The sequence below is a fragment of the Podarcis cretensis genome (assembly GCF_951804945.1).
Source record: "Podarcis cretensis genome assembly, chromosome: 17".
Lineage (NCBI taxonomy): Eukaryota > Metazoa > Chordata > Lepidosauria > Squamata > Lacertidae > Podarcis > Podarcis cretensis.
Genome location: NC_137187.1, coordinates 38,468,519 through 38,493,012, shown reverse-complemented (window position 1 = coordinate 38,493,012; position 24,494 = coordinate 38,468,519). Strand labels below are relative to the sequence as shown.

Sequence of the window (24,494 nt, the reverse complement as noted above, 5' to 3'; positions counted from 1 at the left end):
GCTTCTGGCACACAGGCCCTGGAAGGCAGCCCAGGAGGAAATGCAGCTCTCTGGCAGAAAAAGCTTTCTCTACCCTACACAGTCCCCACAGCTTGGGTTTGTTTAGCATGGGATGGTGGTGACATTTTCTTCTGCGCAAACAAGACTCAGCCAGAAACTTTTGTTCTTTCTAGAGGGTGCAGAGTTAACCAAAAATGTTTCCTGTTTTGTGTTTAATTTCTTGCTAATCAGATTTGTGTGCTTCTAATCTGCTTCACAAGTGGTATTTTTGACAACTGGCAGGTATAGCCTTCCATGAGTGCTACGTGCAAGACTGGATTTAAACAATGGAAAAATTGTTCTAATCCAGTAGCCCTGTCAGGAAAAAGAGGTCAACCCTAGTCCCTCCTTTCTTTGTCTATGGTCACACCTCTGCCAACCTAATGGTTGCCTTGTAGCTCTGTCAGCAGAGCATGAGACTCTTAATCTCGAGGTTGTGCCCCACTTTTGGTAAAAGATTCCTGCATTGCAGGGGTTTGGACTAGATGACCTTCATGGTCCCAATTCTATGATTCTATGATTTTCTTCCTGCTTCATCTTAGCTGGCCCTGCTTTGTCCAGCCACACTATCTTTCAACCAGCAGTGTTCATCCAGCATTCTTCTCCACCCCTTTCCTGCCCATTTAATACAGCTTTGACTGCCTTGTTTCAATAGTCCTCTCCTTTTGTCGGTCACTTTCATCCTTAATTCCCTGTCTCTTTTCCTCTGCTTCTACCATCTGCTGTTCTTTTAGGTTTCTGTGACTGCTTCCACACTGGACATGTACTGCTTCCTTACTCATGCAAGATGGCATGAACAAAACATTTTCCTCTCACTTTTTCCCTGTTCCACTTCCTTTTTTATGAGCTTAGAAAATGCAACTTTTTCTCAACTCTTTTCGTAGCTGCATACAGTACATTCCCTGGGCATTGGTGGGCTACTGTGCTGTTATTCTAGATTGCTGTAGCTACTTTTTCTCTCTCTGGTTTGTTTCTCCTCTCTAGGAATTAGTTCTATCAGTTTGACCTTTCTCTTTCCAAAAAGCGTTGCACTCTTTCTCCCACTCCTTCTTACGTTGCAGCAATGGGGCGACATGATAAGGAGTACCGTGAAGGAGGAGGTAGTCTTCCCTCCCCCCTGGTCCTAATGACCCCCCTCTCAGTAACTGGAGTTGGGAAAAGAGGACTCAGAACCTGGCTGCAGAACAAAGTGTTAGGGTCTGCCTTCAAGAAGTGTGGAGGCTGAATTGCTCTTCAACTTTCAGCTGAAAGCAGAACCAAAATGATGAGGGATTGCTAAATCATCCATACCTGGAAGCACCTTTTATCTCTGTTCATTGCAGACTCTTTCCCGTTCTTTTGGCTACCTGAGCCTCTTGTTCCTTAGCTTCATCATCTCCTGAGACCTCTTCTTGCTCATCTTGCCTACCGTGACAAGATAGCTCTTAGGGTTAGCACACAGTTTCAGTTCTAGACAACCTGATTTCTCATTTCTGAGGAGAAACTATCTGAGCATCCCCTGTTGCCTATTTTGTGTTCTCAGCACTTTCCTTGTTGCAGTTGTGTCTGTGGATAAAGGTTTCTCCATTCTCCTGCATATCTAATCATGCCACCAATGTCATTTGTAGCTATTTGTGACACCTTCAAACTGTGTACTGGATTACAGATTGTAATCTAGTGATCTAGCACAATGCTGTGTCTATTCCATAAAAAGGGAAAATGTTGTGGATAAACTAGGTTTAACCTCCTTAGAATGTTTTATCCTTTCTGCTGTTCATGCAAGAGGTGTTCATTCTAATGATCTTTAGAGATTGTATGTCTTTAACTGTAGAGTAACTTGCCTCAGCTTTCCACTCTAATAACTTTTATTTTCACTTTTTCTCCTGGGATTGCAAATAGCAAGCATACATTTCTGAGACTGCAAATATTTTCCTAACCATGGATGGGAAATATTTTCAAAGCAAATGCAAAGCTTGGAATAGAATCTCCAGAGCTAGATATTATTCAAGGTTATCTTTAGAACTGGTGCTGAATGCTACTAGAAGAAGAAGGGGGGGGGGGGAGCAGATCCGGGTCCTGAGGATGTCAGCCTGGAAAAGTATGATTGTGTTTCATTTCAAGCACACAAATTGTTTGCATTTTGTGTAATTACTTAATTTGCTTAGTATCGCTGCATCCAAGTGTGGATGGCAAATGCAGAACCAACATAATTAATTTTCTCCCTCCCTATTTCTAGGCTTCCATCTTGGTACCAGAACAACAGCCGTCAGTTCAAAAGCAGGATTTTGTTCAAGGGTGAGTCTGCTCCAAGGTTAATTTTTTTGGCCTGGTGGAAGGCAGGAATGCTAAGTGCATGGAGATCAAAACTAGTGAACATCTCCATTTTCTATACAGAGAAGACAAGCTCAAGGCTTGCAGAGGGGTGGGAAGGGGGGAGTTCACTTCAACCAGAAGAAAGCTGGCAGAGTTGTGGTAGGAAGAAACATTATTGAAGCATATTGTACACAAAGATAGGAGCTCTCATCATTCTCTCCCTGCTAAGAACTTCAGTTAAATTTAGGGAAGTAAATACTTAGGATAACTGTTAGGAATTTTCTGATCAAAGCAGTAGTGTGCTAGAAAGTTAACTTATGGATTTCACTGGAAGACTTTAGGTTTGCGATTCCCAGAATTTGCCAGTCCTCAATGCCAGCGCCAAACCTTTTGCCAAATGAGATGTGAACTAAATGGCACCTTCCCTAGCCCCACCTCACAGACTAAGGTCACCAGTTGAAAAGCAGTTGCTACATCCATCTCTCCCTCCTCCCCAGTCATGTTACCACCCACTTGCTGCAGGGTCCAGCCCTGTGCCTTATTACCCTAAGGTAAGGACTAGTCCTGGTCCTCCCCACAACCCCCCTTCTGTACATCTGCAAAGGTGCCATCTATCCATTAACTTTCTCTGCATACCACCCCAAGCAACACTAAGACAAGGTAAAGAGAACAATAGTAAGAAAATGTTTGTGAAGTGCTTTTCCTGAGTGTTTGCAGTACTTTAGAAGACACTTCGTACACAACTACGAAGTTGTTTGGGAGCCAGTTCTCCATGGCTTCGCTACTTCCATTTTGTTGTAGTAACCTTGAGTTCAGTAATCTGGGCCTTTCTCACCTGATCATTGCCTAGAAGACAGCGGATGGAAGGGTGGGCATTGTTGGTCCCATCTATGTGGCACTGGGATGTTGAACATGACCACAGTGGCCTAGAAAGAAGTCAGGGAAATCCCGCTGCCCCACAGATAGGGTAATGTATACAATAGGAGGACCATCAACAGCCCTGTAAGCTAAGCTAATATTCTCCCCATTACAGATGCGGTGTGTCTGTCTCTCTCTGTGTAGTTGAGACTGGGAGAAATGTGGTTTGTCCAAGGCACCCATGTGAATTTCACCCATGTGAATTTAAGTGTTTAACCATCAATGGTAATGTGACAAACTAAATGCATATACCATAGACAGCAATGTCTGCATATGGTACCTAGCCACCTTCAACTCACTTAAAAAGTAGTGTTTGCCAGCCCTATTTTGATCTATTTCCCTATTCAAATATTGAGTAGGTTTGCTGCTGTGAGGTAATGCAAGCCCTCATTTGGGCTAGTTGATAAAAGGAAAACAAAAATTTACTTAAATTAATGTTCAGAAGTTACAGAGAGCTTCCCCTCAGAAGTGTCTCGGTGTGCTCCTTCTAAGAGTGCTCACCTCTTTTCCTATCTTTTAAGACCGATCCCTGATGTAGCCATTCAGAAGGAAGGTGCCAATGGATGTGACCTTCCAAGTGGAAATGGCAAACAAGACAAAAGCAAGCAACGGAGAGCTTCATGTGCCCGAACAGAGAAGGGAACCAAATTTCAGCTCACTGTGCTACAGGTATGTATGTTTTAACAATCTAGGCTAAACCATGCATAGCTCCAGAATAGAATTCAATTGAATAACATCTGTCTGGAAAATATATCTGAGGTTGTTTATCTGGGCTCTACTACCACCGTTGTACAAATTCCCATTTGCAAGCAATGCTTTAATGACTATAAATTCTGCAACTATGTGTGGAATTCAATTGGAGTATGTGTCCAGAGAATGAGATCCACTAATGCAATGAGACTTTTCCACCCTCTCCTTACCCTGAATGACCCCAAACCTTTTCTGGGTTTCCCCCCAACCCCCCAGAGCAGATTTAAATGGTGCAGGAGGGTGCACAGGGGTAGGAGAGGATGGAAACTTCCATTGTACGGAGACTCCTCATTCTGGACATGCAACAACTTAGTTGAATCCTGCCCTTGGACTCCAGATAATCATTTGTTTTTCTGGTTAATATATGTTAAGAAGAAGCCCTTTGGCTCAGTCAATTCTTATATTCACAGATCATATTTCAGGGGGCACCTCAATATGGGGAAACAGAATAGCAAGTTGTTCTTTTAACACCAACTTTGAGCAGAAGAGCACTTTTATAACTTCTATAATCTCAGATTTGCCTAGAATCAGTCTTTGTGGATGGTAAATTGTGGGATGAATTTTGAGACTTGCAAAATGGACTGATTAAAACAATTGATTTATCCAATGTTGTACACAATTAATGTTTCTACTCTGGTTTGTGTGTCCGCTGTCAGAGATAGCAGATGACTTCACAGTTTTTTGTGTATCTTTTTAGCTTAAGTTTATTCTTGCAGCTTCACAAGATCAGAAAGGAATGGGTTCAGATCAGTTGCTTTTAAAACAACACAATGTGTGAACAGGATCTAGAATCCATTCCAAATGTTATTGAAGGCAAGTATTTGGAATCAGGTCATAACTGGAGGGAAAAATTTGAATATAGTCTTTGGGTGAAGAAGTATATTTTCAAGCCTCCAGAAAATGCTTATAAAGTCTTTTGATGGAATATTTGAAACTGAGGTCACTGAATCCCAAAGACCAAGTGCTGGCATTTTCAACAGATGCCAGATTCTACAGAAATGAATCGTTTCTCTATTCATTATCATGCTATAGGACAACATATAATATGTACATAATTATCTATTTAAAACAACACGAAAGATAATATGTAGTGTTAAACCTTTTTAGTTATTGGTGCTTTGCCACTTCAGCCTTTGGACAAGTGCTGTCATTTTACAGGATTGGTGTCACACCAGTCAGGTAGAGGTCATCTTTGTTTGCTAAGAATTGGAGAAGAAGAGGCAGGTTCTGACTCTATCTAATTACTCAATCCCCCCCCTTCAATCAGGTGTCAACATCGGGGGACAACACGGTGGAGTGCCAGCTTGAGACTCATAACAACAAGATGGTCACATTTAAATTTGATGTTGATGGAGATGCTCCGGAAGACATTGCTGACTACATGGCAAGTTTCATAGAGCCTGCTTTCCGCTAGAGATTTTTTGTTCAAATGCTTGGGTTGCTCGGGACAATGTGCAATAGCCTTGTGTCTTGTTCATAGCATTTCTCAAGATATGGAAACCCCTGAGGTCTAACCTTAGTCTTCCACTTGACATGCCCTTGACTTGCACAGATTATTTTGAGAACTAACTTTGAGAGGCCTTGGGGCAAGATCCTAAAAATGGGGCTGCTAGAGGAATCAATGAAAACTGGGCTTGGAGGTTTGACTAAACTCAGCCTCCCAGGCACTGTCACCTTTGGAAACGTCGCATGTAAGGACTTCAAGACAAACGTTTTAAAAATCCTTAAACCATTTGAACTAACCTTCTAAGTTATTATTTCAGGTTTGCTGCAGACTCCTGCAGGACCATCTGTTGTTCCTTGGGTTAATAAGATTCAAAATGGTGTTTTAGCCCTAAACATTAGAAAATCGGTGGGGGGGGGGGGAGTGCAGGTTGGATAAATTCATTTAATTCAATGGAAGACGGTCTTGCCTCCTTATAGACACTCCTCCCCTTTTCCTATTTCCTTCATTGCACAAGTTGTGTTTTTATATCTCGTTTATAATTTTATCCATTTCATTCACTTCTGAATTTTTAATTTTTCTTTGACTATCATCAAAAGCTCCTTGTATTAAACTTATATTATTTTGTTGTTAATGTTTGTTTTTCTCTCGTGTGTATTGTTTGCTTTTGTTGTTCAGTAAAATTTAATTTTTTTAAAAAATAAGCGGCCAAAAACTTTGACAATAGTACACATTTCTTCTTTAGACATAAAATTTGCTGCCTGATCCTAGACATCTTTTAACTGGGGTAGGGGGTTTGTATAGCCCCACTCAAGGTGTTGTGGATTACAAATCCCATCAAGGCTGATCCTTTATCACTGGCCATGCAAGATGGGTCTAATGGAGTTGTGGCTTCCATATCTCATCAGTTCAAGGCAGCATGGCCAGTGATCAAGAATACTGGGAGCTGTAAACCAACAGCATATGAAGGGTCACAGACTCCACATCCCTGATTTAATGGGACTCATTTCCAGGTACGTATGATAGGATTAAAACCTTAGATTAATACTACAGAAAATACTGAATGGAGGACATTGATCTCCTATGAGGATGTGGTGCAGGGGCTTGTAGTTTCAAGCTGGTTTGACACCTGATGCAGGAGCACACCTGGAACTATGTAGGTGTGGATTTGATCATTCCTTGGATGGAGACCCCATGTAAGAATGGGGTGTTTGTTGAAGACTTGGATCCCCCTGCTTACGTACAGTCGTGATTTCTAGTACTATGCAGGGGTGTGGAGTGAGAGTAGACTTTATCCTTTTTGCAGATGGCAGGCATCCCTCAGGTAATGGATTCCATTGGATGCACTGAGGCTAAACCCCACCCAGGGAGCCATTGGGTGCTTCTAGGGGTGAGGCCCGGACCTGTGAGCAGATTTTGAGGGAAACTTTCTTCCTGTGGTTGGCTTCTGGATTATAATTAGTTCTGGCCCCTGATTTTGGAATTTTGCAAAATAATATGTTTAGAAAAAGGAATACTTAAGTATAGCGATACCATTTTAGAATAAGTATGTTTCTTCCTTATTACTGGGGAAACTTGAGATGGCTTCTTGCTACATAGACACTGGCACAATTTCAATTGTTTTGGCTATATATGAGTTTTCCTTCAGCCAAACAATATTATTCATTTGGAAAGCTAAGATTTCTCTGATTGTATAAAATGTGATAGAAGATGCATTTACATCTTCTACCCTGTTTTTTCCTTCCCATGTTAGGTTGAAGATGACTTTGTGTTGGAAAATGAGAAAGAGAAATTTGTTGATGAACTGAAGGCTATTGTTTGCCAGGCCCAGGACATCATCCGCAGTCTTCCAGTTGAAGAGCGGACTACTGGCACAGAGTCTACACCTTCTGATCTTACCCAAGTAAGTTATGTTTGTTTAGTGATACCACTTTTCTGGGAAAGTGTGTGCTTGTATTGGGAAATTCCCTTTTTATATTTATCTATTCATTTTTAATTCAGACAGGATCTTCTGAACAAGTTCAGATAAACCCAGCATCTACTCAAACTGGCAGTAAGTAACTATTTTAAAACATTTAACATTGAAGGTCAAACAAAAAAACAAAACAAAACCACCCTCCTTAAAGGTGAAAGTGATGAAAATAGTGGATATTTTGGCAGGAACTAAAGCAGATTTGTTCCTTGTCAGTTAGGCTGCCTTTCGTCTCTCAAATCTTCTAATGGTAGCTCACGTCTTAGGTGGAGTCATCTTGGCACATATAATTGATTCTCTGCAATGGTCCTGATAACTGTATGGGAAGATTCTAAAGATTTTGAGTGACATTATTCAAGGCTGAAATATGACATTTAGAAATCTTCTATCAATTAAGCAGTATATACATTTAAAATAAATAATAAACAAGTTCTTAATGAGTATAGCCAAATTGGTATCAATTCTGGGGGTGGTTTGATGTAGCTGAGCAAAGAAAAAGGTCTGGATTTTACCTTTAGGAAACTAGAATCCAAATTCCTTCATTGTGGTTGGTAGCGACTCTTCACATTATCCTAAAGCAGGTGAAGTTACAAGCCAGCTTTCATACTTATAGAAGGATAGCCAATTAGGTGCCCTCCAGATGTCATTGGACTACATGGCCAAGTTACCTGGGGCTGATGGGACTGGAGTAGGATAATAACTAGAGGGCGTCATTCTGTCTACCCCTAACTTACAGTTGGTGATGTGGTTTGAAGTGTCTGGAAATGTAGCCAGTTCAAAATTTCCTTTTTGAGGTTGACTACAAAAATACCCCTATGTTTATGTAGCAAATATCACGTGTGGTGTCATCAGATGTGAAATGTGGCGTGCACATTTAAATGGCTGAGTTTCCATTTAAGAAATACAGAAGCAATGGTTGAAAGAGGGAAAGATGCTCTCTCTTGTGTATGGGATTTTTCGTAGTGGAAAGTGAAATGCACACAGTCAACTGTGTTCCTTTATGTGATACGAATGCAGTTAATTACCATGATGGACTACTTTTCAAGCACATCAGAAGAGGCCAACATTTTGCTTGGCTACTCTTTGTTCCATTAACACTGAATGATCTCTTTTTCTCTGATTTTGGTATGACCTTTGTATCAACAGAACAATGCCAGTGGTATGTTTGTTTTTTACCCACTAGTTGAGCATCTGTCTGCTCTTGATTTGTTATTTCTTCCTGCTCCAGTGCACATATATTTTTGTGTCCCTGGAGGACTGGAACACTTTGGCCAGGATCCAACAAACCATCGTTCCGTGCAATTAAGGGGAACTTTGGGTGTGTTTCTGAAAGAGGAGTCTTCCTTACCGCATGTCGGAGCAATTCTGAAACTGAGGAGAACCTTTCAAAAGCAGACTGTGATATAGTATAGGGATCAGCTGTTCAAAGATATGTGTATATATATATATATATATATATATATATATATATATGTATATATATTTAAATCAAGCATGTTTAGACCCTGGGTAAGCCTGAAGTTATTGTGCTGAACACATTGATAAATGTTTATTTGGACTACTAATAAGAGGTACATATTACAGTTACTTGTTTGTTAAATTTGTATCCCACCAAATGGTGTTCAAGGCAGCAAACAGTGCTCAAGCAATAAATGTAGATACTGTTCCTAATGGCAGAGTGTTACAGGTTTTTGTCTCATACCAGCAAATGTTCTTTAATACAGTATGATATAAGCAGAGTAAGCACTATGATAAAAATGAGATGTACAATGCCACCCAGGTCCAAATTAGAGAGTCCTCTCTTCTTGAGCCAGAAGGAAATACTGGATTAAAAGTAAATCTACTGAAACTGGATAATGGCCCTATTATTTTATGGATAATATTTGATTCATATGTTCTTGTTAAATGATTTAAGCTTCTTAACTTGCAGCCTAGAGTCATGGGCTAGTTTCTGGTAATTTGGTGGGACTGTTTGTGAGAAATAGTAGTGTAACAGAATATTCCTGTTGTCGTCTGAGCAATGTGACATGGAAAAACCTGCAACAAGTGCACCAATGCATGCCTGATCCTGACTTTATTTATTGCATTTACCGTATTTTTCCAAGTATAAGACTAGGTTTTTTCCCCTAAAAACATGTCAAAAATTAGGGGGCATTTTATACACAGGGCCATCTCCCCACATTTTCTTAAGTCTGAGTCCCCCAAAATAGTCTTATGCATGGGGGTGTTTTATAGATGGAAAAATATGGTATATCCCATCTTTTCTCCAAGGAGCTCAACATGGCATACATAGCTCTCCCCCTCCTCATTTAACCCCCACAACAACCCTGTGAGGTAGGTTAGGATGAGAGGCAGCGACTGGCCCAAGGTTACCCAGTGATCTTCATGGCCATGTGGGGATTTGAGGCCTGGTCTCTCAGACCCTAGTCTGACATTCTAATTTCCACACTGGCTTTAGTAAAGACAGGGATGGGAAAGGAGGTACATGCAGGGCACAGTGCAGACTCTAAAGCAGAGCTTTCCAAACTGTGTGTCATGCCACGTTAGTGTGTCGGCTGCCGTGTGTCGGTGTGTCGCACAAATGCTCCCCACGCTCCTCCCAGGGCTGCAAAGGGGTTAGTTTAACTTCTGGTTTGCTAGTAAAACTGAATTACTGCGTTGTGAAATCGTGCATGTTAAAAAAAAAAAAAAGTGTCAGCAACATGAAAAGTCTGGAAAGCTTTAGCAGTCCCTATAAATAAAGGGGAAAGCAGCAGAACTCGGGCAAAGCCAAGGAAGGATGGCTTCACCGGCAGCATTCATTTTTTTCTGTGCAAGTACACTGATCCAAGGAAACCGGAGAAAGTCAGATCACATGGCTCCATGGCAACAATCCCACTCTGATCAACTGAGTTTACTCCTCCTTTAGTCTATTAGAATTGCAGCCTTGGTGCCTTAAGGCCAATTCCAGAATCCTGACTGCTAGGCCTTGTTGTTCCTAAGGCTTCTGCTCACAGCAGCAGTGATGTTCTCATAGTCCTGTTTAAGCACATCTTGATTTTGTTTACTTGTTATGCACCTGAAAGATGGTAGAGGAATGATCATCTCCTGTACTTCTTTCTTTCATCACAGGTGAATCCGCTCCTCAGTCATCCCCTGTTGGCCGCTGGAGATTTTGCATCAATCAAACAATAAGGAACAGAGAAACCCAGACACCTTGCACTCTTCTACAGTCAACTACAGCTGCCCCGGGGTGTCAGATAACAGGTGAACATGTGATGCTGTAGAAAGCCTGACTCAATTTTGACTTGTTTGTGGTAAAGTGTAGCATCCGTACAGTTTCGGAACTGTAGCCAGCACTGAGTTCAGGCTTTGTGTCTCAAGTAAGAATGGCTCAGAGTTTCAGAGTGGAAGTTTCCAGGTTTAAGTCTTTAATGCTGCTGAAGATCAGAAATCTCTTTGTGAGGAAGAATTCCCTTCCCTTGAAGGCAAGAAGTCATTCTCTATCCCTTGGCATAGCAACTCCTGTCTAGTACAGAAAGCATGGTCATAGAATAATAGAATCACAGAATGGCAGAGTTGGAAGGGACCAAAAATACCAGTTGCTGGGGAACACAAGAGTAAAAGTGCTGTTGCACTCATGTTCTACTTGTGGACTTCCCATCGGCATCTCATTAGCTACTGTGAGAACAAGATGCTGGAACAGGATGCCTTTGGTCCTGATCCAGTAGGGTTTTTCTTATGTGTAACATATGACAAACTTCCTTACGGCATCCAATGCTCCTGACTCCTCCCCAGTTGATTCCCTGCCTTCACCCATTGCTTCATTGTTCCCTTCTTTGTGCTCCTCCCAAACAGATGTCCCTGTGCTACCCACTTCCTCCTCCTCCTCCTCCTCCTCCTTCTTTTAAAAAAATCTTTATCAATCTCTTTTTATTGACTTTCCCTTCATCCTTTATCGCTCCTTCAGGTGGGCAGAAAGCCAGCAAGAAAGAAAGAAAAAAAAATGCAACATATTAGGCTAGTTAAGGAAGAAACAATTAAAAAGAAGCCCACTGCAGCTACTACGGAGCCTCCCACTGAGACCTTTATTAGCAAGAGCTAAATCACCTGTAGATTTGCAACTGTCACCTCCTGAGCCAGCTCAGCCGACATCCCAGGCAGCGTTTGTCTCCTTGGAGACCAGATCAGTCTCCAAAGAAGTACCCTTTCCATCCGCTTTGTAAAAAAAAAAAAAAATTAGTTGAAATGAACACCAAGCCAACCAAACAAAAAGCCACCAGACTAGCTCAGAGGATTGTATACTGTTTCCCCTCAGGCAATGGAACAGTTAAAAGTCTCAGTTGTGGTTGCTGCAGTGGAAGTCCTTTTATTGGACTCAATCCCCCCTAGGCACAATGACACATTTTCCTGAGAAAAAAGTGGAAAGAAGGCAGACCACGTTTCTTTAAAAAGTCCCATGAGGCTCCTGTCCTGGCTGCTGTCTTTACCTCTTTAAATTCTGCTATAGCTACGATTCTTTGGCTGGAGGATAGACTGCAAAATAAGGATCGAGACAACAATACCCATCAGAGGGTATTGGTCAGACTTACTACGGAATCAGCATTCATTCCAATGTCAACCTAGGTGCTGTTTAGCCTTCTTCAAGGATCATTGTAGCATTCACAGTAGCTAGAAGGTCTTGAGCTTCCTGGTCAAATCAGTGAGCAGCCCACTTCAGAGGGACTTGTCTATTTAGTCAAGAGCTGCTCAAAGTGCACCTTGTAGATAAAAAAGATAAAAAAGAGACCCTTGGCACACATACGAAAAGGAAGCAACCTTACTCTTTTCAGCCCAATAGGACCTCCTTTGACCAAGGCTGTATAGAATTCCTAAGCTAGTGTAGTCTAGTTCCCATTTCTCCACTAGACCTCACAATTCCTCCATCAGACAGCCCTGGCACCAGCTACAAAAAGCAAGACAACAGTTCTGGTGGTTAGGTGGCCTTGGCTACAAATAGCTCGGTTCTCAACTTCTGTCAGTGTAAGGACTTTTGACTGCACAATGAAACTTCTCTCCCTGCATGCCCTGGACCTCCTAAATCTGTTATGGGGTTTCTTTCAATCCCCTGGAGCTGATTTGGGAAGCGCGCAGGGTACACACAGGGAGAGAAGAGTAGGTAAAGCTAGGTACAAGTGCACTGACATGCTGGTGGATATTTCAGTAGATACCACCTCCTGCTTCAGGGCTTACATATATAGCCTAGGGTTGCCATATTTCAAAAAGTGAACATCCAGACAAAAAGTTGTTGAGCTTCTTGGGGGTGGGCATCAGAGTTGTTGAGCTTTTCTTGCAAAACAGCAAAAATAATTGCCATTTTTGAGCTATTTTGAATAATTATTTATGAAAATTGGCAAAAACGGCACTTCTGACATGGCTTGCCATATGTCCGGATTTTCTGGGACATCTTGCCAATTTCTGTCCAGACACTGCTTTTGCCCACAGTATTCTGGACATATGGCATCCCTAAGATAGCCTTTTCTCAGCTCTTCACCCCAAGACAGGGCTCATCTACACTTCCTAGTTACTCTGGCCTTTACAGAACTACAGCTCCATAGATAAGCTCCCCCAAAACCATCTGACCTGTCCGGAAGACTTTACTGCTTAGTAACACAGTGGAACACCCACTTTATTGCTTAGGGACAGAGTGGAAAGGCTAATTTTCCTCCCAGCAATGACAGACCTCACCCCTGTCATCCAGACTCTCTGGGAAGAACGTCAGAACCCTGGCAAACATCCACACAAGCACTGATTTCTCAGAGGCCTGTTTCTTCATGGCCACAGGAGCACACAAGTTCCTTGAGTTGAAAGGCAGTCCTCCAGACCACCACATTTTTATCATTGTTATCCCAAAGTGTGTCCTTCCTAGTGGCCATAATCTTAGTCCATGAGGTTTCAGAGCTGGGAGCCCTGGCACATCTTGTGACCTTTTCACGAGGGTAGAATAAATCTGTGCCACAGCCTTCTTTCCAAAAACGAACTCTGCTTTCCACCAAACAGAACAACTGATCTTGCCCTTCTTTTGCCCCAGCCTCCCTATCCCCTGTCACAGGCTTAGTCTACAGGGTTCTAAAGACTTGTCCCAGACGCACTCAAGCCTTCCATCAAACAGACTCCCCATTTGTATTCTTTAATCCCCAGGTCCCTAGGGGAAAAAGACTTCACCCACCATATTAGTGAGATGGCCTAAAGCCTCCATGGTCTTGACCTATCTGGCTCAGCACCTCCCTACATCACAAAAATGTCATGGCACACACTCCACAAGAGCAGCACCAGCAACATCAGCAGCCATGCTTGCCCCTTCAGTTGCTGATGGCATGTAAGTGGTCATGTGGGAGCCTCCTCCTCCCTTTCCCTTTGCCTCCGTAGAGGTGACATTTGACAGCATGTTCCAGCATATTCTTCATCATTGTTACTCCCACTGGTTTATCTTAAATTCCCTCCCTAGAATCAGAGTAGCTTGAAAAGGTAAAGGACCCCTGACAGTTAAGTCCAGTCGCAGACAACTCTGGGGTTGCGGCTCTCATCTCGCTTTACTGGCCAGGGGAGCTGCTGTTTGTCTGCAGACAGTTTTTCCGGGTCATGTGGCCAGCATGACTAAGCCGCTTCTGGCGCAAGGGAACACTGAAACCAGAGCAGCATATGGAAACACCATTTACCTTCCCACCGGAGCGGGAAGCACATTTTTTGGTGTGCTTTTGAACTGCTAGGTTGGCAGGAGCTGGGACCGAACAACGGGAGCTCACCCTGTTGTGGGGATTCGAACCGCCGACCTTCTGATCAGCAAGCCCAGGAGGCTCAGTGGTTTGGACCACAGTGCCACCCGCGTCCCTCAGAGTAGCTTAGGCATATCCCATTCCTGTTGGATGCCTCTTCAGGTTGAGAAAGGAACATGGAGCTCCTGTTGACCAGTGTGTCTTGGCACACACATTCATCTGCAGTTACCTCCAGTCTGTGCTGAGTCATCTCTTACCTCTCTCTTCCTGTGTTTTGCCTTTTCCTTCTTTGACTCTGTCTCAACTTGGCCATGGGATGCAACTGGAGCAAGCATCATTTTAATAGATTATATATGATATGAATATAATTTTATTTCTTATGATGTTTGTTTTTTATTTTAATGATAGTTTTTTCTATGGTTTTAGTGAGTCTTGTTTTTATATGTAAGCCACCTTGAGTCCCATTAGGGGAAAGGTAGGGTAATAATAATAATAATAATAATAATAATCAGCATCCAATGCAGCAACAAAGTTAGTCACGTGCTCCCTGCCTCATAGAAGGGTGCATTGTTTACCCCAAACAAGAAAGTACCTTCACAGTAAGCACTGAAAAAGCACTATACTTTTCTAACCAGAAATCAGGTTTATTTCTTTTCTTTTTTAAAAATCTGTTTTTCAAGGCACGTTCCCTCACAAAGCAGTATGCAAAGACAGTTGTATAAAACATAAAGGAATAATTTAAAATCTACATTACACTTTAAAAAAATAGCAGTAAAATATCACTAAAATAAAATGTTATAGATTGATTTAAAAAAACATACCTTTAATGTTCCTTTAAAATCATTAATGAAAGACCCATGCATACTTCATGGGGGAGAGCAGTGCATGGATCAGATCAGGTTTAAACAGAGATAAGAAATAATGTGTGGAATGAAGTGTGCTCACAGTTATTGTGGTCATGCAGTTGTCTTATTTTTTATTATTAAAAAAATACAGTCTTACTGTGCCAGGTGAAGACTTTGTTAATTGACTGAAGGTTTTAGTTGCCCCAATGTTTTTGTTTTGTCTTGACTGGTAATTTTATCTTGTGCTCACTTTTTTCCTGCTGTTTTCACAACTTTACTGTCTTTCTATATTTATGAAAAGTATTATGAGGCTTTTGTAAAAAGTGGCATAGGAGTGTTCAAGATGAATACGGAATTACAATAGTGACTGCCCTCATAGGACACATACATCACCTTGAGCTTGTTATATTTATATAATCATATACATTACACTCCTTTATAAAAAATACTATGGAATTTATTTTATTATAGCCTAAAAGCTTGTTCTGCTGCAAATATGTTGGGCTTGTTTTTCTGAGCTGTTTCTGAAGCAGAGGTGGGAAACCTTTCAGCTCAAGGCATTTCCTCGTGAGCAATCTTCCCGGTGCCATATGGTGGGTGTGGGCAAAGAGAGGAGGCAGGGAAGTGAGAGGCAAAAATGGGCAGAGCAACAGATGCGATTCTTACAGTAGGCTGCATTCCAGCCAGGCAAAAAGCAGAGGTTTCTGCACACATGTGTTCACACCTCTCTCCTTCCAGGCAAGCAATAGGCATTATCACAATTCCAAGGACATAATCCAGCCAAGCAAAAGCAGTCAAGGAAGGCACCATTGAGGTGGAAAGGGGTGTGACCTGTGGAGAGCCCCATGGGCTGAATAGGAAGGCCAAATTTGCCCCCTGGCCTAAGTTACACACCCCTTCTCTAAAGCCAGCAACCCTGGTTTTTAAAGTCATAATTTTGAGAACTATCCCATCTTGAATTGCAAGTTTTAGAAGGGACACTCTCTGCAGTTAACAGGGGTTTTGTCCTTCTAAAGCAGGCTTCCTCAATCTCGGCCCTCCAGATGTTTTGAGACTACAATTCCCATCATCCCTGGCCACTGGTCCTGCTACCTAGGGATCATGGGAGTTGTAGGCCAAAAACATCTGGAGGGCAGAGGTTGAGAAAGCCTGTTCTAAAGGGCCATACTGCAACATAGCTTTCCCTAGGGTGTTATTTGTCAACAGTTTTATCTCTTTGTGTTTTCAGACCATATAAAGGAGAGTAGCAAAGAAGATCACCCCCAGGATTGTCCACAGGCTGTGGAAAATCTCAGCAGCCAGCACAGAACGATCCCCTCTTCCAGCTCAAATGAGCTAAGTGACAGTATGGTATCTGAACCCCAAACATCGGAAACTGAGCAGTCAGCAATTCCTCACCAAGTGGAAGGCAGCATGGATAAGCTGCTGTCTGCCACTGCTGGTGACAATTATGATGTTACTGCTTCCGATTCTTCTGCTTGGCCAGAGTCTTTAGAGGCAGAGACCCAGGCTGACGAAACTCACTTATCTTCATATACACCCCATCCAACATCTGGCACTGCGGAGCAAAGTATGCCCACGGAGGCCTTTGTGCCCAGACCAGCCACCTGCCACATCCCAACCACTGAGGAAGCAGATAACGCCATGAGCACAGAACAGGCCAGTGCTTTGGCTCAGACCCCAGGACAAGAAGGCGCCCCCTTCGCATCCACTCTGGAGTCAGACAGTGAGGGCCCCCCTAAGATGGACTTTGTCGACAACAACATCAAAACTCTGGATGAGAAGCTGCGGACGCTTCTGTATCAGGAACACAGCTTGTCGGGCACTTCCCCTGAGAGCCAGAAAGACACACAAAGTGCCGTGGAGTCTCCATTTTCCTCGTCTGCTGAAGAAACTCTTCCTGGCCCAGTTCTTGATGCACCAGACTCCCCCCAAGAGACCCAGCAAAGCCCCTCCAAGCTTTCAGCCCCCCAGGCTATGCTGATCCCATCTGCAAGTCATCCAGACAGTTTGCGAGTGCTGATGAGGGAGCCCAGTGCTATCACCTCTGCTCCCGGTGATCTCTGTACGCATGTGAGTACTGGCAGGGAGATTGGCTGGGGTTGAAATCTTTTCTTCCTGCAACAAGAAATCTATAGCTATGCTAGATGGCTGTACAAACCCATTTGCTAGCTTAATGGGTGCTGGCAAGTGAGAGGTAAGTTTCCTTTTCAGGCATACTATCCCAACATTTTGTCCTGGATCAGTTTTATTAGAGTGCTTGATGAATATCTGGTATCTGGGAGTTACCAGTGCTGGGAGAGGCACAGGGTGGGAGTTAGATGATATTTTTACAGCAACAGTTTGCCTATATTAATACAGAACTGAACTTTACTAGGCCCTACTTGGGCTGAGAATTGGAAATGTCCTATTTGGAGAAAGGCATTGTAAAATTGTTGAGCAGTTACATATAACTTCCTAACCTGTCATTGGCTATTTTAACCTGACAAATTGATCTTTTTTAAAAATAGGCACTTCATTGAGCTTGGAGATTTGAATGTGCAACCCTCAGCAAGAAAGCTATCTCTAAAACAGATAGCTAACCAGGAGCCCTGCAGATGTTGTTGGACTCCCAGCTCCCACCAACCCCAGCCAGGATGGCCAGTGGTCCAGATGATGGGCGTTGGTAGTCCAACAATACGTTGGCTACCCCTGCTCTAAAATATTTAAGGTTCGACTTGTATAGTGCAAGACTCCCCCTTGCCATTATTCAGACACCACTTTCTTCTGTCCCTTCCCCACCCACTTCTTTTGTTCAGGAGATGTCCCCGGAGGCTTCATTTCCTGAGAACCCTGTGGCCTGTCCTGCTTCAGCATCAAGTGGTGGAGCTGTGCACCTGCATGCAGGAGGTGGATATTTTGGCCTAAGCTTTACTTGCCCTAGTCTCAAAAACCCTATTAGCAAGAAATCCTGGACTCGCAAATTAAAAAGCTGGGCATACAGGCTACGGCAGACCAGCTTTTTCAAGAAATCAAAAGTCCGGCAAGGTAGTGTGCTTACAGTCAGGGATCTAGACTAGGTAACATCTGTTTTGATTTATTTAAGTATGGTTGTTTTATTTTCTCTCTCCCCCCTTTTTTAGCATTTCCTGCCTCTTCCATTTATACATTTTTGCTCCTTTACTCATTTGTGTAACATTTCACCCACAACCACTTTGTTTTCCAGTTTGATTAACCAGTTTTTTCATTCCACATAGAAGTGTAGGTCTTTAGATACAAAAAATAAAATAAAAAGCCTACATGTATAATAGAATCATTCTTTTTATAATGCAATGTTGCTTTTTAGTATTATCAGGGTCCCAGCTTTGCCTGACTGTGTTCTTTTTCTTTGTGTTCGTTTTCGACAAAAATAAAATAAATTACACAACAGAGGAGATGACTGGCGATGTTGCTCCTGATTGGATTTCTCTCTCTGAGCATGCAACAGTGCAGAATAAAGCACCCGGTCAATCTGTGGCTGGATCATTCCAGCGAGGCCGATTTCAGGTACGTATAATGTAATCCACAAAACCATGTAAATCCAAATATACATGCAATGATTGTCTTACTTCCGCTGTTTGTTTTCATTACTACCTTGCTTTGCTCAAAAGAGCTCAAGGGTGGGGGACTGTCTTCAGGCTAATGGCCACATTCCCATCTGGACAACCTTCTGGGAGAGTGTGACAGAGGCAAAATGAAGGCAAAATTTACCATTGCCCCACCAACTCTTTTGATATGTTGACTATTAGGCATACCTTCTGGACCAGGTTTTGCTGGCATTTCCCTATATTTGGATTTTTATTTTATTTTTTGCAGCTGGTGTAGGTTTGAGCCATCTTATTTTAACTAGATAAAGCATTTGATTTAATCTGAAGTTTGAACTACGGCTTTGTTGGAGATTTGCATTCTGGCTGTGGCTTGTTCGTTGCATTAAAGCAGTAAAGGGCTTGGATAATTGGTCTAAAGTTATGATGCGCCAATTATGAGTTATATAATGCATGTTCAGTCCACTATTTCATTTATTGTGAAAATCACAATTTCAGCTTTTGCCAAGTTTATCTATAGTTCACATTTATGAAACAAATCTTTGTCACAGCTTCATATTGTGACTCAACTCATACTCTTGGAGGTATAAAACTTCAGGGAATGGGAGGTATCAAATTGGAGCCACCTAGTGGCAAGAAACAAATACTAGAATAAGGAGATCCAGTTACAGATAGGTAGCCGTGTTGGTCTGCCATAGTCAAAACAAAATAAAAAAATTCCTTCCAGTAGCACCTTAAAGACCAACTAAGTTAGTTCTTGGTATGGGCTTTCGTGTGCATGCACACTTCTTCAGATACACATGTTTCAGTGTATCTGAAGAAGTGTGCATGCACACGAAAGCTCATACCAAGAACTAACTTAGTTGGTCTTTAAGGTGCTACTGGAAGGATTTTTTTTATTTTGTTTAGAATAAGGAGAGATCATTTTTACTGAACTTTCCAGGGACATAGTTGGTCGCTGCTCAGAGCTAATCTTTTGCTGTAAACCCTCCAGATGTGAGAGCTTTTAAAGGACTGTGAGCTGACTCTTCTGAAAGGAAGAGGCTGGTACTATTGCAAGCTTTGCTAATCTGATTCATGAAGAGTAAAGAAGCTGTTGTCATCTTAGTTTTTATCACTGCTTTGAGCTGAGCTAAGTGAGCTAAAATCCCTACTTGACATGGGTCTTTCTTTCCATCTACTCTTGTTCAGTTTGCTGAGTGGATATGAGAAACATCTCCCCACCCACAAACCCACACATCAGTCAGAGCATCACTGTGGAGCAAGCCATGTATTTTACAAAGAACAATGTTTTCCATTGAAGGTCACCCCATAAACAGAGTGCACAGGCTATTTGACAAAGCAGCCAGTTTTTCATGCTGTTGTTTCTTTCTTCTTTCTTTTTTGTAATTGGATTAAATACTTTTATTTTTACTACATCTCAGATCTGTGAGGGAGGAAGCCTTTACCCAAATAGACAAATTGAGGTCCAAATTTTCCTGAGTTGCAGCTTGAGCCAAAAGTTGTGTAAATGAAGATAACTCCTACAACTTTCTAGCAGGGAGGAAAGAATGGCAGATTGCCTAAGCCAGTCAGGACCCTGGGAAATCCCCAATAGCCCTTCTGGCTGAGTTTTGGAAAGCGGTGTCTCAGCAGAGAGCTAGGACCATCTGAAGCCTAAAGTAGGCTGGCAAGGTAGTTGGCCTCAACTACCTTGATGACCTAAAGGGCCTCGTCCTATTCTGCAAGCATTGATTCCTGTGCCATGGAAGGGATATCAATATTATTGGAGGCTCATTGTTTGAGGAAGGTTGAGAGCTCCGTTGTTGGGCCAGAAGAGCCCAGGGAGAGATGCTGAGGTCCCCTCTAAGTAGAGCAGCATGTATTATTTCCTCATCAGTATCTTTCTCAGTGTAGTGCAAGAGCCTGGGATTGGGGTCATGATACCAAGAAAGCATTGGGTCATATAGACATTGGTCAACAGAGATCTGAAGACTTTGATGAGGATGTAGGGGGGGGGGATTATGCAAGGTTGAGTTGGTTGCTCTTTAGGTGGGAAGGCACATTGCCTGAATGGCACACCCTGCGGGACAATTGTGTATACACCAAACTGAGTCTGGACACTTAGCAGTCATAAAAAGTATATTGAATACAAAATGTAGTTACTGGGAAGAAAAACCTTGTATACTTTCTAGAGCAACAGGAGAATACCTTTGCAGCTACGGTCTGGCAGTTTTTACTTTGAAACCCGTGCTCCCAGTGCTACAATGATACATATTGTGGGGAAGATATTGGGGAGGATGCTAAAACCTTCCTGAAGCTATTCCTTACTGAAAACTGAGGGTCCTCTGTGTACATGTTACCCAGGGATTGGGGAGGAACAATCTTCACGCATGAATCAAGCATGTTACAGCACTGTACTAGAGATTTAAAAAGGAGGTGTTCTTCACATTCTCTGGCCTCAGTCACCCTTAGGCTCAAAGGAAGTCATAAAGGAGGTGGGGGCACTGCTTGGGGTGGGATCATTTCCCACTCTACAACCTTGCCAGACTCCTTGGACTCAGATGACACATGCCCAGTACAGTCCTCACTGTTGCATAATGTAGGAGGCAAAGGCTGCAGAATTGGGCAGTGGCCTTTTGAGAACACTGGCTGTTCCTCAGAGGGAGTGTGAACAATACCAGATCAGCCAGCCTCTGCACTCTGCTGAGGCAACAGTTCTCCTTGTGTGTAAATGCGAGCACACGAGCCAGCACCATCTGTGGTGCTCTGTCCAGGGTCCTGAAAAACCCCTGACTTGCCTGTTGTGACTCTCTGCTATCAGTAAGTGTGTCTGCTACAGTCAGCTTCCCCTGAGCCTTGAGCTGTGTTCTTGCAATATGTGTGGCTTGCAACAGGTATCATACTCAGCCTACCAGAGAGGTAACCCCCCAAATCAGGGTACATGAATATTTAGAAGCTTTGGAACCTACATTTGGGAGTATGAAAAGTGCTGAGGAACTTATCTATAGATTTCATAGCAACATGCAAAGGTGATGAGAGGAGCTGTCTGCCTACCTGCAGTGACTAGAGAAAATCCTGCAACAAGCGGTTTCAGAGGTGGCATGATGCTTGACCAGATGGGTCAAGGGAGTGTTGTCCTAATACTAGAGGGGACTCTCTATGATAAACAGTTCTTAGTAAAAAATTGTCTGAAAGAATAGTTACCAGTACCTATGGGTTCTTTTCAGATAATGAAAAGGGCTGTGTCTGTTGCTCCATCTCTCTGCAGTAATTCTTCATGCACTCTAAGTACTTTGCATTCTTATAGTGTATCTTTCCTGGTGAACCGTATGTAGGTCTGTATCATGTAGCTCCCTGTGCTTTAAATTGCTGTACGTTTTCCCCCTGTCTGTCTCTCACTCTCTCTGTTCCCCCATCAATGTATTGCAGTCCTTATAAAACCACTCAGTTTTGTCTTGACTGTGGATAGTTTTGCTGCAGTTGCTATAGGATCTCCTAGCAGGCCTTTGCAAGGCATATTAATGCATATTAATTCAAAGTAGTTTTTAAAGAAATCTATGAAGCTGATTATTGACAGTTTTCTTAGTGTATCTGGTATTTTCTCTTTGAAGTCCTCTCTTCATAGATATTTAATACATGGGGTGAGGGGAGTTTATTCTTTGTTTGGTGTGGTCTTTTTAGCAGTAGGGTCAGCTGACATTTATGTCCCTGTAGTCCAGGTCTCTCTTGGCATGACATGATACACTGTTTCCCCCTTTTTCTGAATGGAAGATAAGAATTTGCTCTCCTATTTAGGTCATGTAAGTCAAAGCTTTTGTGTGCATTTAGTAGCTAACATACATAAAACCTTTTTATCTGTGCAAGGTGTGGTTGAACATTTTAAAAAAATATATGCAATATTTTTAATATTTCATATTTTAAATCTATTTTAAATGATATTGTTATAAATGTATCTTGTTCCCGGGTTAAGCATTTGGAGATAAAGTAGGTTAAAAATCCAACTAAGGAAATGAAACCCCAGGAATCCTGGCTCTTTGCAACCCCTGCTCATTCCTCGTCGACTCTTAACTACAATCTGAGGCCCAGTAGTACAAGTGTGTCATGTTGAAGACACCAAAGTGGGAGCTGCCGCCTGGGCTTGAAGTTGTAAAAAAATATTCCTTGGGGACCAAATCCTGCCCATTTTTCTGCCCCACACTAGGCCAACTTTTCTATGAAAGGGAACCTACTCAGCTGACGTTCTCTCTCTGCCTCTCTCTTTCTCTGTGTATGCTTCAGGTCATCACAGTGCCACAGGCTTCAGGTGGTTCAGATAGTGAACCTTGTGAGATGCCTCCTTCCTCAGAACCTGGTCCAGAAGAAGAGGCTCCCAGAAAAGGAGAAATTGCTATGTTGGCTGGTGCCATGGGTGAAACAGATGCATCCCCTACCACCCCTGAGCAGCGGGACCTGGAGGAGAAGTCTGCTATCGCTAGCAGGATGCAGTCCTTCTCAGAGCCATGGGCCAAAGGCAGTTTTGTGCGGAAGCAGCCTAGCTCTGACAGTGAACTTTCTGCCCCCATGGGTGGTAGCCTGGAGGGCTGGGAGCGAAGCCAGCAGTCGCAAGAGGAGAGGGATGGCACCCACGTAAAGAGGCGCAGTTCACTCTTTTACTCCCCCTCTTCCCCAATGAGCAGCGATGATGAGTCTGAGATTGAAGATGAGGACCTGAAGGTGGAGCTGCAGCGTTTGCGGGAGAAGTAAGGGCACTAAAATGGGGCCTTGTAACATATTCATCAAGGTTCTCATTATAACAAGGGACTGAAATGTGGAAAGGGTGGAGCAGAGTAAGATTTTCTTTGTGCTCCATTACATTCATTTTTTGATTTTGAAGTTAGATAATATCACAAAGCTTCGGTAAGTCTGGGTCTGCTATTTCCAGATGATTCTGCCACTATTTAGCAAGCCAGATTGGATGGCCATTTGATGAAGGAATTCTCAGGTGATCTGTCATACAACCAATCAATGTAACTGAATCTACATAAATTTTCATATGAAGGAAACTAATTCTGAAGGGGGGAGTCGTTATTTCTTCTTCTTTTTAGATTATGTATAATTGCATCATAGTAGTCTTAATCTTAGAAGTGGCCTTCCCTTCTGGGTGAGAGAAGGAGCATTGCCTCTTCTAAGAAGGAACTTTCAGCCACAGAGTTGTAAGTACTTACCTTACAAATAATTACCTTACAAAATATTTTGCCTGGTTAGCAAAGGGCAGCTTTTTAATCAAGCAAAAAAGTTAATTAATACATCAGTCTAGGTGAATCTATTAAACACTGCAGCCCTTACGATAGACGTGCGATAAATTAAGTAGAAGTAGGGCAGAGCAACCTTATCCTCTAGTACCCTAGGGAGACAGGGAAGCTGCCACTAAACTGGCACAACATTTGCCATATCCAACCCTTGCCCGTCACAGAAGGTGGGTGGGGGACACATGGCTCTGAAAAGAGTAGGGTGGAGCAGCAGCAGCTCCACCCCCAGCAGCCATGGCAACGCCACCTGCACTTGAACATTTAATTGTGGCCAATGTGGCAAAAATGCCCTATGGCCACCAGACAGAGCCAACTGACTTATGCTGACATAGAGGCACCCCTGCTGCACCCGTGCCACACCCGCAGCATGCAGTCTGCCAAATATACAATACAATACAAATATACAATGATGTCCCAGCACCTTCTGCTGTGTGAGTGGCCAAGAGCCGCAGGCATCCCTGAACAGACGAGTCCAGTTCCTCTTACACTGCACACTGCTGACAAGTACTGTTTTTCTTCACAACACAAAAGAAAGGAAAGAGAAGCCATATAACACAACATCCAAACTGCTGCCTTGGGAGAATGCTTGCAAAGGGACGAGAATTCAAGGCCACCAAAGGAGAAAAAGAGCATTTTGCCACTTGGGGAAAGGGAAGGAGAGGATAGG

General features: G+C 42.8%; 1 protein-coding gene and 1 long non-coding RNA gene across 22 annotated transcripts in view; one reads left to right on the top strand and one right to left on the bottom strand.

Moving 5' to 3' along the window:
• WNK3 (WNK lysine deficient protein kinase 3) overlaps nucleotides 1-24,494 on the top strand; it is an 85,364-nt gene that overhangs the window by 50,225 nt on the left and 10,645 nt on the right. For 20 of the 21 annotated variants that reach the window (XM_079959959.1, XM_079959960.1, XM_079959961.1 and 17 more), the window contains 10 exons: nucleotides 2,255-2,313; nucleotides 3,771-3,918; nucleotides 5,267-5,383; nucleotides 7,197-7,346; nucleotides 7,445-7,496; nucleotides 10,527-10,661; nucleotides 16,223-17,067; nucleotides 17,793-18,021; nucleotides 18,404-18,519; nucleotides 22,818-23,278. In XM_079959959.1, coding sequence (XP_079816085.1) covers nucleotides 2,255-2,313; nucleotides 3,771-3,918; nucleotides 5,267-5,383; nucleotides 7,197-7,346; nucleotides 7,445-7,496; nucleotides 10,527-10,661; nucleotides 16,223-17,067; nucleotides 17,793-18,021; nucleotides 18,404-18,519; nucleotides 22,818-23,278 — 2,312 coding nt within the window. The remainder of the gene's footprint in view (nucleotides 1-2,254; nucleotides 2,314-3,770; nucleotides 3,919-5,266; nucleotides 5,384-7,196; nucleotides 7,347-7,444; nucleotides 7,497-10,526; nucleotides 10,662-16,222; nucleotides 17,068-17,792; nucleotides 18,022-18,403; nucleotides 18,520-22,817; nucleotides 23,279-24,494) is intronic. The other variant, XM_079959948.1, reaches the window with a different exon arrangement.
• Nucleotides 11,296-12,373, bottom strand: LOC307206794. Its single transcript, XR_013834500.1, has 3 exons — nucleotides 11,987-12,373; nucleotides 11,526-11,612; nucleotides 11,296-11,358 (listed from the first exon to the last, which is right to left on the bottom strand). It is a non-coding gene; the product is annotated as an uncharacterized lncRNA (long non-coding RNA).